This window comes from Canis aureus, chromosome 10, assembly GCF_053574225.1.
Source record: "Canis aureus isolate CA01 chromosome 10, VMU_Caureus_v.1.0, whole genome shotgun sequence".
Lineage (NCBI taxonomy): Eukaryota > Metazoa > Chordata > Mammalia > Carnivora > Canidae > Canis > Canis aureus.
In genome coordinates, this window is record NC_135620.1 from 18,651,655 (window position 1) to 18,669,675 (window position 18,021).

General features: G+C 34.8%; 1 protein-coding gene and 1 long non-coding RNA gene across 3 annotated transcripts in view; one reads left to right on the plus strand and one right to left on the minus strand.

Moving 5' to 3' along the window:
- Window positions 1-18,021, plus strand: part of SLC12A2 (solute carrier family 12 member 2) — a 112,654-nt gene that overhangs the window by 75,608 nt on the left and 19,025 nt on the right. For both annotated transcript variants that reach the window (XM_077911526.1, XM_077911527.1), the window contains exons 15-18: window positions 1,009-1,108; window positions 6,468-6,579; window positions 8,146-8,286; window positions 15,950-16,056. In XM_077911526.1, the coding sequence (XP_077767652.1) occupies window positions 1,009-1,108; window positions 6,468-6,579; window positions 8,146-8,286; window positions 15,950-16,056 (460 nt within the window). The remainder of the gene's footprint in view (window positions 1-1,008; window positions 1,109-6,467; window positions 6,580-8,145; window positions 8,287-15,949; window positions 16,057-18,021) is intronic.
- Window positions 1-18,021, minus strand: part of LOC144322042 (uncharacterized) — a 102,425-nt gene that overhangs the window by 57,255 nt on the left and 27,149 nt on the right. Inside the window, exon 4 of the long non-coding RNA XR_013387605.1 lies at window positions 15,196-15,254. This is a non-coding gene — a long non-coding RNA (uncharacterized LOC144322042). The remainder of the gene's footprint in view (window positions 1-15,195; window positions 15,255-18,021) is intronic.

An 18,021-nucleotide genomic window follows, 5' to 3' on the forward strand; every position in this document is an offset into this window, starting at 1 on the left:
TTGAATAGCTTCTGTAGTAGCAGTTAGCCTTATAAACAAGCCTATGTATTACTACTGTAGTATTAGAACCTGCTGTATAGTAAGTACTATGGAATTTACAGTATATTAGAAAGACAACATCTTACTAGCTCACTATATAGCAGGAAAGATTTGACAAAGGTATTTTAACTGGAAAATAGACTACCCAGAAGGTGTCACACTAGTAACTGTTGGGAGTATCTCCACATAAGACCATGATACTGGGTTATTTTGGGATTGGGTCCATTGTAGTATTGTGACCTCTAACTCTGAGGGAAGAACCAGTGAGAAAGATTTGACAAGTTGGGCCCCAAGAGAATAGTTCAGAAAGAAATTACTAGAGTGGTTGCAGTGTAGTCATCTGAAACTGAGGAAGCATTTTGTAATCCAGATATGACATAATGAGGTTTTGGATAAGAGTGCTGGCCTTAGAAATTAAATGGACAAAGAGGGTAATGTTTTAACCATCTTAGAAACAATTATTTCTCTAAAATAACAAATGTCTAAAAATCATATTTGATGTCCAGGCTGTTTATTCAATACAGATTGAAATTTGCCTGTCCAGATAACTTAAACAGTTAAGTGCTATAAATGGTACTTTCAGAGTTTTCTTTCAGATTTTTGAAATCTTTCAGTCAGGAATTTGCCTCTTTTCCATTAGGCCACTGGCTATATAAACAATAATTTTAAAATTATTTGTGAAATACTTTTAAGTTGCATGCATGTCAGGTCTGCAGCCCTATCATCTTAGTTTTTTCAAAATTTTATTTTAAAAGCAATTACATTTCAAATTAGCATTATCATAGCGTCGTGCTATGGACTTGAACTATTGAAAGTTCTGAGTACATTGGTTTATTTTAGAATTGATTTTTTAAAATATGAAAGCACTGTTTACTTCTCTGTATATCAAATTGATTATTGGCTAATCAACAAATCAAAAGTACAGCAAAATTTTTGATGTCTTGCTGCATAAATACTCTCTTCTCACAGATGTTAACTGGGGATCCTCTACACAAGCTTTGACTTATCTAAATGCACTGCAGCATTCGATTCGTCTTTCAGGAGTGGAAGACCATGTGAAAAACTTTAGGTAAGCAGTAAGGTAATATAGGAACATTTTTCCTAGGTGGCCGTCAGTTCTTTACTTACCATTCAGTAACATTTTCATATGGTGTTATTTCATGAGAAGTTTCCTGAAAGCATAGAATATTGCTTTTGTTTGTTTGTTTTGGTTGGACTTTGGGCCATTTATTCAAAAACAGGGATGAGATTTGTTAGTTATCAGAAATTGACAAAGAGGTGAATGATCTAACTTAGAAAAATGTTATGAAAGTGAAAGTGTTAGTCTCTCATTTGAAGGCTTTTAAATGTCAGCTCTCATAAAATGAACAGTTTCTTCCCCTTGTGGCCATCAAAATTCTCTTAGTACTATATAACTACTAAGAGTTAACTGCTTAAGGAGTTTTGACATACCTTATTTTATAATTTTAAAAGGCACTAAATATTTTCATGTGAGTTGCTTTTTTTCCCCACTAGTGACTGACTAGAAACCAGTTTTAGTGGTAAAGAGTCGGTGTCTTAAAAGAGTACTTATACTTTTTTCCTCAGTAAATGGCTTTATATTTTATATTAGTTTATTAATCCATTTAAAAACTATTCCTTAATTTAACATATTCCTTAAATTAACATTTAACATCAACATAGTTGATGAAATTCAGTTATTAAGGCACTATTGATATATCCTTGTATCATGGAGGAATGATACAATCATGAAGAAATGTTATTATTTTCCTATATATGTTCTTAGAAATTTTAGATTATTATTTATACTTAGCTTAATGTAGGCTTGTCATTTTTTTTTAAATTGATCATTAAGCAGTCTTCCTCATACTGTTCAGTTAATCATGGCTCTAAGCAGGTGACTTTCTGTAGTCATAAGTAATCACCTCTCATTGGCTTCTGCATAATAAAGAAATATATCCCATGTCTGTCAGTAAACCAAAAGGAGAGATGTTGTTTTAAAAAATCCTAAGGAGTGAATAAGTGACAGAGAAGAGTTGCTATACCAATTTTCTCCCAGTAAGAAATTCTTTATGTATTCTTCTGTTACTTTTTTGGATCCCGCACCTCCCCCTCAGCTCCCTTTTTTTCTAGAATGAAAAATTCCCAAAGACCACAGATCTTCAGCTTTGGGGTAGAAAGAAATTGGGAAAACAAAAAGGAATGAGAGTTTTGGGTGAAAAGCTTTAATTTCAGCACATTTTGAATAGTTGATGCCAAGTATGGCAGAAAATAGAAATCAGTCCTTTGTGTAAAAAGTTGTGTCCCAGAACTGAGAGTATGACCAAGAGTCAGAGTTAATTTGCCATCAATAAAAGCCTTTTGCTTTGCTTTGTTATAGTAATGGGAACTTTAAAAAGATATATTTTATTCCAAAATGGCTTTTTAATTCTGTGAGAATTACACATAAACATAGTTGAGAGAGGAAAAACTTGGGTTTGTCAAACCTCTAGTTGCCCACCTTCTGTCCCTGTTTGTGATACCACAGGCAACCATTTTCAACTCTTAGCTGATTCATTTAGTTACTTAATATTCCCAAACATCATAGTTGATTTTGCTATATTTTCGATTTTTCGTTTTAGGCCTTGTCTGTTGATGTCCTTCATCCCCATGTGACATACACATGCACCCTTCCCTTTATTCCATCCTCACAGTATACTTTTATGTCATTATTTTGATTAGGTTGCATTTGGTATTTGTATTTTTAGGACTTTTTAAAATGATTCAGAGCTGAGCTGTGTAGTAAATTATGATTGCTTTTTCTTTCCTGTACAGCTTTCTTGTTTTCTCTGGAGCCAATTTTTTTCTTTTTTTCTTTTTTTTAAATTAACTTCATGTATATCACCATCTCACTCTTCACCAAACTTAGCAAAAGATGTTGTTTTATTCACTTCATAGTTTCTTTTTCTTTCAAGCGTCCGTTTCCTGTTTCTTTCATTTGGATTCTTAAATTTAGCCTTGTCTGAAGTAATCACGGTCCGTGGACAGGGAAACTGCATTGGGAGGTGGGGCTTGTCAGTGAAGCCCTTAATGTAGATTCATGTGGTTTTACTGGTTCTTTGAGAAATTAAAGTCATCTTGAAGACTTCTTTTTTTTGATGTAATTAGATTGCCCAGAAAAGAATACGTTAATATTCTGCTTGTTGATAAAAGTCCTGGCTCTCAGAGTTCTAGGAGGCACGTGGGAAACAAGGTCAGGCGTCTCAGGATTCAGTGTGTAAATGTTTTCTTCATTCTTCCCCTGATTAAAGTAGCTACTTCTATCCTTAGGTGTTGCTGGTGTCTCACAAACCAAAGGCCTTTTTTTTTTTTTTTAATTAAAAAAAATGTTTTTAATTGAAGTATAATTGACATATAATACTAAATTAGTTTTATAGTCACATGCCTGGCTCAGTGGGTAGAGCATGATCTCAGGGTCATGAGTTGAAGCCCCGTGTTGGCTGTAGAGCTTACTTTAAATATTTAATAAATTAAAACATTTTTAAAAATCTAAATTAGTTTAAGGTATACTACATAGTGATTTAACAATTATTTACATGACAAAATGCTCACCAAGATAAGTGTATTACAGTAGTATCTCTACCCAGTACTGTACTTTTTATCCCAAAGATTTATTACTGGAAGTTTGTACCTCTTAATCCTTTTTGCTCATTTTGCACATCTCCCCAATACCCTTCCCTTTGGTGACCATCAGTTTGTATTTATGAGTCTGTTTCTGTCTTTGTTGTTGTACTAGTCTGTTCTCGATATTTGTGAGTTTTATTCTCCCTTTGTTGGTGTTCGTTTTCTCTTTTGTTTTTTAGACTCCCCATGTAAGTGAAATCATATGGTATTTGTCTTTGTTTGGCATGTCTTCCTTAGTATAATGCCCTCTAGGTTCATTCATGTTGTAAATGGCAAGATTTCTTTTGTGTGTGTGTGTGTGTGGCTAAATGTACCACATATTCTTCATTCATTTATCTATCACTGGACACTTGAGTATATCTTGGCTCTTCTAAACAACACTGCAATAAACATATGGGTGCACATATCTTTCCCAGTTAGCGTTTTCATTTTCTTCAAGTAAATACCCAACAGTGGAATTACTGGGATCCTATGGTACTTCTCTCGTTAGTGGCTGCACCACTTTACATCCCAGACACTGGTGCATGAGGGTTCCCTTTTCTCCACATCCTCACTGGCATTTTTTTTTGTCTTTGTGGTACTAGCCATTCTGAATATTATAATGTGATACATCTCATTGTGGTTTTGAGGCTCTCTTTAGCAAATAAGCCCTCTTTAGCAGAATTGGGGAAGGACAGAGATACTTGTTCACCATAGTTATGGAAATGATTTGGCAGAGTTTAAACCAGTGTTTCTTACTTTGACTTCTTTAGTACATTGTCCCTGCCACTTCCAGAGGCTCCTATGATGTCTAATGTATGCATCTTGGTGATTTTTTTTTAGGTCCAAACTCAGGTAGCTTCACAACTTTTTTTACAGGCTTTAGGATTTGGCCTCTTCCTGATTTGTCACATCCTTTCTTGTTCTTCTATCTGCTTTTTAGCTTTCAGTATTTCCATACCTACTGTGTTTTCTCCTGTTCATATTTTTGTCTGTTTTATACCTTAAAAATCCTATTAAACAATGGAGTTTTTTGAGGAAGGAGTTTAAATGAAGGCAGATGTTTACACTCTGTCATTGTTACACTCATTGTCATCTCTAATATATTTTATATTATACTTTTTTGACATGATACAACTAGTTATTTAACTATAGTGCTGGGTTATGTTAGAGCATTGGTTAAACTACCATTAAAAAAGCTGAAATATACAGTGGCTCTACAAGACAGACATCACTGTTACATGATAGTCAAGATAGTCAAGAGACGGATGGTTTGTGGCAGATTGCTGCACTTGGTCATTCAGGTCCCACGTTCCTTGTATCTTGTCAGTTTGCCATTTCTTAGGAGTTGCTTTTTTTTGTTTTTTTAAGATTTTATTTATTTGTTCATGAGAAAGAGAGAGAAAGAGAGAGACACAGGCAGAGGGAGAAGCAGGCTCCATGCAGGGATCCCGATGTGGGACTCGATCTCGGGTCTCCAGGATCAGGCCCTGGGCTGAAGGCGGCGCTAAACTGCTGAGCCACCCGGGCTGCCCTAGGAGTTGTTTTCGTGTTAGAAAGCCATCGCCGCAGGAAAGGGAATAGCTTACAGGAAAGGGAAACAAAGTGTAAAGGGTAGCTGGCTTCCTTTTTAGAGGAAGTGGACTGTAAGTCACTCAAAGGATCAACTGTAAGCTACTAAAAAGACTAGGACTTTGGTAACTTCTAGGTGGGAAGCTAATTAACCTGCTACAGCTCAGACTGGGGAGACCAGGCAGTCTGGGTCACAGAGGATGGTATCATGTTTGATTCCCCCAAAGCCATTCTTCGAGACAGGATTGGTTTTTCAGATAGCTTTCCAAAATTCTGAATAGGTTAGTTTTTATTTTGTTCTGTTCTTTATAGTCTTTATTCAAGTTTTCATGCTTATTTTGTGAGGTTAGGAACTACCCTAACGTTTAAGTAGGGTAGTTAGGTAGTTTAAACACTTAAGTGTTTAAGTCAGAAATTTTCGTTTATTTACTTTTTGTTAAAGTTTGTTATAATTATGTTGTTTTAAAGAATTTTTTCTAATATTTAAACTTATAAAATGGATACTCGAGTATTTTTTCATAAAACAACATTGATTTCCATTTCTAGTCAGCTAAAACCAAGAGTTAAGAATATGTGGAAGTCATGCCACTGTCTTGTGTCTACAGGGGCCATTAAATTTAATTTTGATTTTCACTATAATTAGAATTAAAACTTTTACTTCAAATAGAAACCTTCAAATCAACAGTAGGTGATTTACTGATATGACAATTGTCATTAAAATTAGGCTAGATTAGAGAGGGCTGATATTATGAAGTAACAATCACTCTGATGCAATCAAGCTAACAAGGAAGGTGATCTGTTTTGTACATGAAGGGAAGACCATGCTCTTAGGAAGTTTTGTGAGCTCCGTGAAAGACCTGGGATTTTTATTACTTTTAGAAGATGAAAAGTTGTTACATATATTTTAGCTAGCATGGTCATTTCTTCCTGTAATACCTACCAGAATCTTGATATATCATATTACTTATAATTTTAGAAGGACAATTGGCATGATACCTGCCTCAAGTTTTTGTTTCCGAATTTCTCATGTACAGAGAAACCCTGGTTAAAATTCCTTTTCTTTTGAGAATGCCGTGACCTTTGTGTTGAGGACAGTTGCATAAAGGAGATTCTAGTATAGTAATATATTCTGAAGAGAAGCAACTTAGAAACATGTCCATGTTTCAAAAATCTAAATTTCTCTAATTTTGTTTTATTTTTTAATCTTAAATTAGGCCACAGTGTCTTGTTATGACAGGTGCTCCAAACTCACGCCCAGCTTTACTTCATCTTGTTCATGATTTCACAAAAAATGTTGGTTTGATGATCTGTAGTCATGTACATATGGTAAGTGTTTTGTATTGTTTTTTATATTAAAACATTTTTTTTGCTCTGTGTATATAATTTGTAATTTGTGCTTTTCTGGTCTAAAACAATTTGACAAGATAAATCTGTTGAGTTTGGGGGTTTTTTTGAAGTTAGTTATTTTCTTCAAACTATTTTTGCCTCTAAACTGTCTCAAAACCTCATTTTAGAAAAGATTTTTTAATTTAGAATTTTGTTTTTCTTATTTATATGAGATTTTACCAAACTATTTTTCTCTTATAAAGTGGTTTGTCCAAGAAAAGCTTCTTGATAACTAAAGAGTCTAAATGAAATACAGTATGTGTATTTTCTTACTAATATTTTTCATAATGTTCTGAGCACACTGGAAACTTTTACTACAAGAAGAAAAAAGAGTTTGGAGGAGGTAGATAAATCATGGTAAATATCTAGTACCCTATATATGAGAAGAGCAGAGTGAATACTGAAGTTCCAAGTTCAAACACTGCTAATTACCTGTTCACTTATGTTTTAACCATGAGTACTAACATTATAAAAAATAGTGGTAAATTTTTCAAACAAAAGCAGTTTTCTGTTTTTAGCCATCCTGGCTATTGAAAAGAATTGCTAGATGATGGGTCACCTGTTCTACCTGAGAAATTGGGAGTATTTGTCAGATCAGTTTTTGTCCCAAACTGTTTTGTTCATCTTGTTAGAAGTGTGTGTTGGATGCCCTATGTCTCAGCTCCTGCTAGAGTTGCTCTTCTGCTTGGAAGTAGCAAAGGCAAAGCCATGTCTGGTGGAGAAGATGGAGACACTGGCCTCAGGCCACCCATTAGGACCCGTGGAGTTTTTCAGTTTGTCTCCAAGTTGATCAGTTCAAGTTGGAGTTTTGACCACAAGAAATTACAAGTGAGACAATTTTCCTACCAGGAAAAACAAATTGTAGTTTTCCTTTACTTTTTCATGAACAATTAAAGTGTAGTTTTTAACCTACTTTTAGGTTTTTGCTTTATACATTTGCATATAACACATATCATGTGTTGCTTGCAAGGATCAAAATAGAATTGCAAGCTGAAAAAATCTCATTTCCTTAATTCTGTTCTTTACCATTTAGCAGAAGTATGAAGAAAAAAATGCATTTATATTTTACAGCAAACTTGCATTTAAAGTGGTTTTTTCAGGCTCCTGAGAATTAATAACTCAGACATTGGGGACAAATGAAAAATAAGCTGGGAACCTTTTGTAGAAAAACAGAAGGCTCGCTCTTTCTCCACGTGATCTCCATTTTCAGTAATTTCTAATTGATATCATTTACTTGGTATATTGAAAATTTCCTATGGATACTTCATTGTGTATTTCTTGCTCTTTTTACTGCTGCCCCCTGGGCCTTAACGGTTCCATCAACCGTATCTTGTCGTAATCTTTAACACTGGAAAGAACTCATTGACCTGAAAATGAAATGTCATACTTCTCTCTCGTCCCCAAGGTTGAAGCACCTTGTTGAAGCTCGTACAACAGGGTGATTTCCATAAATGGGGAGTACATTATCTTTTAGTCAAAGGCATTATTCATATTTTTATCCAAAAGGGCCCTCGAAGACAAGCCATGAAAGAGATGTCTATTGATCAAGCCAAATATCAACGGTGGCTTATCAAAAACAAGATGAAGGCTTTTTATGCTCCAGTACATGCAGATGATTTGAGAGAAGGTGCACAGTATTTGATGCAGGTAAATATGTTAGATCTTTCATGTAACAAAATTTGAGTTTTGTGTAAGCCATTCTAGGTGTCATTCTTCATATTAATAGAAATGACATATCTTTTAAGATATATTTATTACCACTAACATGTAATTTGAGAGCTTAAGCAACTAAAGAGAAAATGATGTGCTGTTGGCTAACAGGTGAGAACCTATCTGGAAATTATCTTAACCTATTTCACTAAGATATTTCCCCTTCATTTTCTGTTATACCTCACTGAGGTTTTTTGTAAGTGGTAAGTAATGGCAGGCCTTATTTGATTCTTGAAAAATTCTAATTCCTTTCTGTATTTCTATTTATTTACTAAGACTTCACTTTCAGTTTTGTGTATGACACAATAGTCACATGGGATTTGGAATTAGTCTTGAACTTAAATGCTAGCCCTGCTACTTCCTCATTATGAAGTTTTGCTGAGCAAGTTACTCAACTTCTCCAAAATTTTCTCAATCAGCCCTAAAGGCTGTGGGAAGAAATAAATGGGTTGAGATAGTGTTTGACATCTTATTTTTATAGGAACTCCTTTCTTCAAAAGAAAGCTTAACTAGAATCCCAGTCACTGTGCTAATTGTGGACCTGCTTTGTTGAAGCAGAAGTGGGAGGCTCAGAGTGCTATCATCTGTGCCCATTCTGTTTTCATGTTTCACGTTTTTCAAACTCGACAAGCACAAGGGTAGGAATATCTTAGGTGATCCTCAGAAATAGTAAAGGGTGGAAGTAGGCTTTTTTGGGCAGATAGAAGCCCTTATCATAAACTACTATAATTAAGACATAGTGGTATTGAAGTAGTGGTAATTAGGTTAATGGAATAAAACAGAGAGGAGAAATAGAGCCACTCATATAGGAAATTTAATATATGATAGAGGTAGCATTAAGAGGATGGTATGGGCCAATTAATTATCTGTGTGAAAAAAAATATATAATAGATCCTTACAAAGACTACACAAAAACTACTTCCAGATGGATTCAGGACTCAAACATGAAAGGCAAATTTTTAAAGTATAAAAAAGAAAATACAGAATAATTTTTATGACTTTGGCCAGGGAAGGATTTTTTAAAATGAGACCCAAGAAAGTTGAACTAAGAAGAAGAGATTATTCTTTAGTTAAAATTTAGAATGTTGTGCTTCTGAAAAAAACACGAAAACAAAAGACACCGTAGACCAGAAAGAGACAACATGTTACTAGCGAAAGAATACAGCTCAGAGTATGTAAAGAAATCAGTAAGAGGAAAGAAAGGAGCAAAAATATAGGAAAAGAAGAGGAAGCATAAAGGGCAAAAGTAAAAATCAAAACCACAATACACATTTATTTCATACTCATTAGACTGACCAGAGTTTGGTCTGCCACTTTCAAGTATAAAGAACAGTAAGAGTGCTTGGAAATCTTTGCACTGCTGTAATAACCTAAATGGGACAACCACTTTGGTCCAGCAACCTGGCAGTGTCCTGCAAATTTGAAAGTGTGGGTGTTCTAGGACATCCCATTCTTATGTATGTACCTTAAAGAAACTTTTACACGTGTAGAGAAAGTTATATGAAACTGCAGAGCAGCATTACTTGTAGTAGTGACAAAGAACGGGAAGTAACTTTAATAACCATCCATTAAAGTTTTAAAGATCATAGTATAATCATGCAGTGGAATTCTGTGTGATAAAAGGAAATTCTACATAGCAACAAGGATAAACCTCAAAAACAAAGTATTAAGGAAAAGTAGCAAGCTAAAATGATAAGGACAATATGGAGATGCCATAAAATTTTAAATATATATAAATTGTATATATATGTATGCCTAAATAATGGAATATGTACAAATACAAAGAGAACATGAGAAGGAAACATAGGGTTTTTGATATGTCTATTTTCTTTAGATAGTGGTTACATGATTATTCACTTTTCTATGCAAAATTCTTATTATTTCAAGTAAAATTCTACTTCTGGTCATAATGTTATTTCTAATGGGTAAATAATATTTGCTTTAGTACAATTTATAGGAGCATTTCTATAATATTTCTTTACTATGTATTTAATGAATATTATATAGGAAATGAAGGAAAATACTTCCTTAGAGCGGCAGTTCCTAAACTTCAGCGTGCATTAGAATCATCTGGTGAACTTGTTAAAACAGACCACTGGGTTCCACCTTTGGAATGATTGAGTAGGTCTGGAGTCAGTTTGAGGGATTTGCAGTTCTGAAACTTTAAAGGTGCTGCTGCTCCTGGTGTGATCTAGCAGCTATATTTTGAGGACCTCTGCCATTAAGGATTTCTGTTATAAAAACGATATTGTTGAGAGTTAGGGTCCATTATCCTCACCACCCTCCTCCTCTACCTAATATGCTCACTCCAGTGGGTCCTGACCATTTCAGCAGTGTGGGGCATAGATTCTACTAGATTGCTAGATTGCAATTGCTATATTGCAGACAGCTGTCTGTGTAAAATAAACTTACAAATAGAATCAATCACTGACATCTTAGTGTAAATTGCCACTGGAAGTATTTCTCTTTCCTTTGTACCTTCTGGAAACTTGTTACATAAAGTGGCAAATGCCTGTATGTCTATTAGAGGTTTATAATCTTTGTCAAAATAGTTTTTTGTATGTTGATTTCTCTAGTGACTTATAGTTCAAGAGATGCTGTTTTTAGATGGTTCTCTTAGGTTTTACCGTACCTTATTCTCTGACTTTCTCTCTCCCTCTTTTATCTAGTTACCAATGATAAGCATTTATCATTAAATTAGCATTTAAATATCCAACTTCCACAATAAAATTTGAGATTCACTATTTTAAAAAGAGGCAGTATTACCAGTAGCTTGCTTAAGGAGCCCTTTGGCAGTGACATATTAGCAATGCTGACTTGTTTATATATTTGGTTTTTTCTTTTCTTTACTTTTTTTTTTTTAATTTTTATTTATTTATGATAGTCACAGAGAGAGCGAGAGAATGAGGCAGAGACACAGGCAGAGGGAGAAGCAGGGTCCATGCACCGGGAGCCCGACGTGGGATTCGATCCTGGGTCTCCAGGATCGCGCCCTGGGCCAAAGGCAGGCGCCAAACCGCTGCGCCACCCAGGGATCCCTACTTTTTTTTTATTAATGGCAAGAGCCACTTAATTGCCCAATTTTAAACCTTCATCTCAAAGAGCAAAAACTCACTGTTCTTACTAAAATTTCAGATTATCAGATTATAAATTACATTATGATGGCCTATAAATCAAGTGGATCTCACTCAGAGTCTCATTATAAATATGACTCTACCTTTTTCTGGAACAAAATAGCCTCAAGTTATACTCTGTAATATATGCTGAGAGTTTCTGGCAGTTTCCCCCCTCATCAGCTACATTTTGAGGTAAACAGTAATTTCCTTTAACTATTCAAAAATAAGTAGATCAAAATAATTTAACATTGACAATAAGAATATTTGAAATATAAATTATGTCCAGATCAGATAGCCAAGTCCTAAATAGATACTGAATCATGAGATAATGACTAATTTTAGCCATAACTATTAGCTGAACATTATAACCATCCAGGACATGGAGCCAAAATACTAGAAGTTTTTTTTTTTTTTTTCATAGATACTTTTTTTTTTTTTTTTAAGATTTTATTTATTTACAAGAGACAGAGAGAGGCAGAGACAGGGGCAGATGGAGAAGTAAAGTTCCCTGCGGGGGAGCTTGATGCAAGATTCCATCCCAGGACCCCAGGATCACACCCTGAGCTGAAGGCAGACACTCAATGACTGATCCACCCAGGTGGCCATTTTTCATTGATTTTGAAAATAATATATCACACAGCAGCCATAACTGCACTTAAATAGATAACCATAATATTTGGAAATGTTTTTACTTAACACTGAAAGGCAAAAATGAAAGCTTTGTACCATTGTGGAAGTAAGTGGTTCTTTCTGTTGCAGTAAAAACACTTATGTTAATGCTCAGAAAAAATATAACAAAACACATTACTCATCAGCAAATTCTGGTGAAAGATGCACAGAAAATATTGCTAACGTTTCAGAGAAACAAATAACACAGTAATATTTGAAACTAGAGATGACAGTCTCCGCTGAGAGTCGCCAAGGTTTCCTGCTGCAACAGTGCTTGGACGGAACCCAGTGCTCCTTGCCCCTACCCGTGCCCGCCGCTCAGAGCCAGCCCTCTGCTGTCTCTGCAACGCTCTCGGACCACTTCAAGGCCGCTGCCACTGCCTCTCCTCAGCTGCAGCCATGACGACCGCGTCCCCCTCACAGGTGCACCAGAAACTACCACCAGGAGGACTCAGAGGCCGCCATCAACCGCCAGATCAACCTGGAGCTCTGCGCGTCCTATGTCTACTTGCCCATGTCTTACTACTTTGTCACGATGATGCTTTGAAGAACTTTGCCAAATATTTTCTTCACTAATCCCCTGAAGAGAGGGAACATGCTGAGAAACTGATGAAGCTGCAGGTGGGAGGTGGTAGAATCTTCCTTCAGGAAAGGAAGTCACCAGACCGTGACGATTGGGAGAACAGGCTGAATGCAATGGAGTGTGCATTACACTTGGAAAAGAGCGTGAATCAGTCACTACTGGAACTGCACAAACTGGCCACTAATAAAAATGACCCCCACTTGTGTGACTTCATTGAGACTCATTACCTGAACGAGCAGGTGAAATCCATCAAAGAATTGGGTGACCACTGTAACCAACCTGCGCAAGATGGGGGCTCCCGAATCTGGCATGGCAGAGATCTCTTTGACAAGCATACCTTGGGAAACGGTGATAGTGAGAGCTAAGTCTTAAGGCTGTCTTCCCATAGCCATAAGGGTGACTTCCCTGATCACTGAGGCAGTGCATGCATGTTGGGGTTACCTTTACCTTTTCTATAAGTTGTACCAAAACATCTACTTCTTTCATTTGTACTATTCCTTCAAATAAAGTAATTTGGAACACACCCCCCCCCCCAAATGAAAAGAAAGAAACTAGAGATAAGCTTCAAAGGATTGCATTTTGCCTAATTGGTTTCAATCATGGAATTTCATGAAAAACTGATTTTTCTTATGAACCATTAGAGAAATCTGTTCCAGAGAAGATATATTTTCAGTAATAAATTATTCTTTAAAACACATGATGTTTTATGGAAACTGAAAACATTACTTCTGACTGAATAGCCACTTTGATTAGAATTTACAAAGGATTTAGGGATGAGTGGTACATTTGAAATTTCTTTGCTCAGTCATTCAAGGCAAAGTTATTGAAATAATGAAGTTAAAACAGCACGAAGTGCAGCAGGATGTTATTGTTAATTTTATACAATTTATAAAACTTTTTAATTATAAGATGGTGACAGAAGTTTGTGATGTACCATCATGAAGTTACTGGTATTCTTGTGGCTTATAGCTCTTTAAAAAGCTCTAAAACTTAAAGATGTTTCTTGCTTTTCTTTTACAAAAAAATAAAAAAATTTTGTGATTAGTGGCCATCTTGATACCTAATAATTGTAAAAAAACAATAATGAATATTTTTTAACTGTCCCTTCAAGGCAAAGAGTTGTTTTCAATATTGAGTATTGAATATTCAATATTCAATTCAATATTCAAGATTTCAAAAAATCTTATTTTTTGAAAGAAACTTGTGCATAGTGAGAATGTTTTGAGAATGAATTTAAGCTTTATATGCTTAGGAATATTTCTAATTATCCCAAGTCCCTTAGGACAGTGTGTAGCCCATGGTCAGCCATTAATAAATATTTGAATTAATTTAATCTGCAAAATATGATTTATGTATGTCATGTTTAAAAACTAGTCTGTGGGGGTGCGTGGCTCAGTCAGTACAACATGTTGCTTTTGATCTCTGGGTCATGAGTTTGAGCCCACACATTGGGAGTAGAGCTTCCTTAAAAAATAAAAAAAAGTAACCTCACATCATGCACAAAAATTGACTCCAAATATATCAGCAATGTAGGAGCTAAAACCATAAAAGTCTTGGAAGAAAACATAAAGGTAAACTTTCATGACCTTAGATATGGCAGTGGAGTCTTAGATATGACTAAGCATGAACAATAAAGCATGAACAATAAAGGAAAAAAGTAGATAAACTGGACATCATCAAAATTAAAAACTTTTGTGCATCGAAGGACATCATCAAGAAAGTGAAAAGACAACTTACAGAATGGAAGAAAATATTTGTAAATCATGCATCTGATCAAGTTTAATATCCAGAATATATAGAACTCCTAAAACGGAGAAAAAGACAGACAACCCAGTTCAAAATTGGCAAGAGAGTAAACGTTTCTCCAAGGAGGATCTTAAGATAGCTAATAAGCACATGAAAAGATGCTCAATATCATTAATCATTAGGAAAACGCATATCAAAATCACATTGAGATACTCTTTCACTCCTAGGATATATAATTTAAAACAACCCCACCCTAAATAAATAAATAAATAAATAAATAAATAAATAAATAAATAAATAAATAAATAAATAAATAGAGTTGCTAAGGATGTGTAGAAATTGAGCCCTGTGCATTGCTGATGGGAACATAATATGCTCTGGGAAACAGTTCAGTGGTTCCTCAGAAAGCAAAATGTGGAATCCACATATGACCAGCAATTCTACTCGACATATACACAAAGAAATTGGTGCAGGGCATCACAGAGGTTCTTATTTTTGTATGCCAGTGTTCTTAGCGTTTCTCACAGGAGCCAAAAGGTAGAAACAGTGCAGGTTTCCCATCAACAGATAAATGAATAAACAAAATGTGGTATTTACAAACAGTGGAATACCATTCAGCCACAGAAAGGAATGTAGTTCTGATACATGCTGTAATGCCTATAAACCTGAAAGACATGATGCTAAATAAAATAATCCAGTCACAAGGGACGAACACTGTATGATTATACTTACATGAAACATCGAGGTTAAGCAAATTCAAGTAGCAGAAGTATATTAAATGTCACCAGGACCTGGAGGGAGACAAGAAATGGGTAATTACTGCTTTGGTGGTTATAGAATTTTTCTTTGGGGCATTGAGAGGGCTTCGTAAATAGAGAATGGGGTTCAAAAATGAGTGTGCTTTATTAGAAGAGATTCATTGGATTTGGGGATATGTTAAGCATATTGAATTCCAATTCATAATGAAGTTGCACAAAAAAAATGGAAAACTGAGGAAGGAAATTAACCACTTTTCAGGAGAAATTTGCACATCGTTGGTAGAATTAAGTCAAATTTAATGTTGATGTAATTCGAACTGCAACCAATAATGCTTGTCTTCCATTTGCTCTTTTGCTTCTCGGTTTTAATAGCTATCACAATACATACTGAAGAATACCACTGTATCATTATGATTTTATGAAAGATTAGATATATTCTATCTTCTTACTAAAATTATGAAAATGTTAGTAAATCATACGAGTATAAAAATGTTCATTTAGAATTTTTAAAGTGTTTATCTTCAATTTTTATGTTTAGTCCTACATAGTACATGTAATGTAGTATACATAATTTAAAAACATGCATGTATTAGATGCTCAAGAATCTTTGCTAATAAGGATGCACAGTCTAAAAATGTTTATAGCCTGTCCATTTGGAGGTTTTGATCCTTTAAAAAATATTTTGCTGAACAGTATATCTTTAATGTTGTATTTTTCCTGTATTTTAGGCTGCTGGTCTTGGGCGTATGAAGCCAAACACACTTGTCCTTGGATTTAAAAAAGATTGGTTGCAAGCAGATATGAGGGATGTGGATATGTACATAAACATATTTCAGTAAGTATCCTTTTAATTCAGTAGCTTGGCTCAGAAAATGAAAACTTGCCCTGGTTTGTGAAGCCTGTACTGTTTTGTGAATGGACTATACTGTTTCTTAGTAATCTCTTCTTAATAGAAACATAAGAACGAAAAGAATCAGATGGGGTTATCTGGGTTTTAAATTGATTAGCTAGTGGCAAAAATTCTTCATTGATCTTCCTGTATCTCTTCATACATTCAAACCTTCACACGTGCAAATGAACACACATCTATATACTCTGGCTTCTCTTTTAAGTTATGAAGCTTTCTCGTGTCCTGTAATCCTAGCTGAGTAGATTAACCAATGTCAGACCCATCACCTTCTGTTTTGTCATTATAATATCCGGTGTTGAGGAACACAGTTCTTCACTGATCTCACCCTCAGGTTTTGGTTTGCTCTCCTCTGAAATTGATTTTGCAGTTATGTTTGATTGATGCATTAGGTCATTTACATTTCTTTTTTCTTTTTTTAATGTACTTAAATACTTTGCTTTTTAGTCCTCTTGAGTGTAAGTTGTTGAGTCTGCTATTCACTTCCTAGTAGTATAGTAGTTCAAATGAGTATCAGAGCTTAGTTTTGGTTTACATGACTTCAGCTGCCCTTGTATGGATTGTTTAGTGAATTCTTTTTATTTATTTTTTGTTACTTTTTTTTTCTTTTTCTGATTTTAGTCTCTTAATGTTCTAATTTATTTTTGTGAATGTATTTGTTTCATCCACCACAAATGCTTTTTGGAACTCAGTTATTTAATAAAGAGAATAAAACTTCTTATTTTTGCCATATTTTCTTCTTAATTTTGAAGTACTTCCTTTTCCTGGTATTCTGGGATTTGCTTAACAGATCCCTTTATCTCTTTCATACTGTTTTTTATAAAGAATAAAGTTTCCCTTTCACATTACCATAGTTTTTTATTTTAATTCCAATATAGTTAACATGCAGTGTTATATTAGTTTCAGGTATACAGTATAGTAATTCAATAATTCTGTATATTAGTTCTTATCATGATAAGTATACTCCTTTATCCCATCACCTCTTTTCTCCTGTCCCTCCAGCAACTCACCACTGGTAACTCTCTGTTCTTGATAGTTAAGAGGCCATCATACCATTACTTTTTTTTTTCCTTCTAAATTAAGAAATCTCTCCACCTATGCAGGATCCCACTTACAACCCTAATATCAAGAGCCACATGTTCTACCCACTGAGCCAGCCAGAGGCTCCACACCACCATTCTTGATTGAATAATTGTTTTTTCTTCTTATAGCTGCTGATGAAATAGAACTATTCATTTGTTCTTATAAAGTATTCCTTCTTTATATACAAATAGTTGTCCTTTTAAAAATATATATATATTTGGCAAGGAAGCTCTTATGACCAGATTCAAATCTTATTTCTCTGAAGTTTGTTCTGATTACCTTTAACTCACTAGAGTTATTTCCCTTACTGGAACTCCTGTTGGAACCATAAATACTTACCTATCCCATGGGATAGTTTTATTTTCATAGCTACCTTGAAATAACTTTGAAGGAGTAACCAGATGTCATACTTTACCCTTTAAAACATCTCCTTATATTGATTAGTAAAGTATATATGATGAATAAGTTCTCCCGAGTAATTCTAAAATGCTTTTAGTAAAATTAAAGCTCCGCTGGTTCTTCAGGTGCTGTGGCTGCTCTTTAGCTTTGGGATTATTACTTTTTTGTAAGCATGATTTCATCCTCAATTTCTAATTCTGTCCTGTGTACTCTTGTATATATGAGGATTAGGAAAGGAAGGACAGTGTGAAAGAAAGATTAGGTCATGTGGGCCCTCCTCCATGGACTATGCTTTTTTTTTTCTCAAGATGCAAGACCAATGAGGTGGAATAATTATCTTAAAAAAATAGAAAAAGTGGCGTTTTGCAAATTTTTACACAGTTGTTGTTGCTCATATGGGAATGCTGAAAG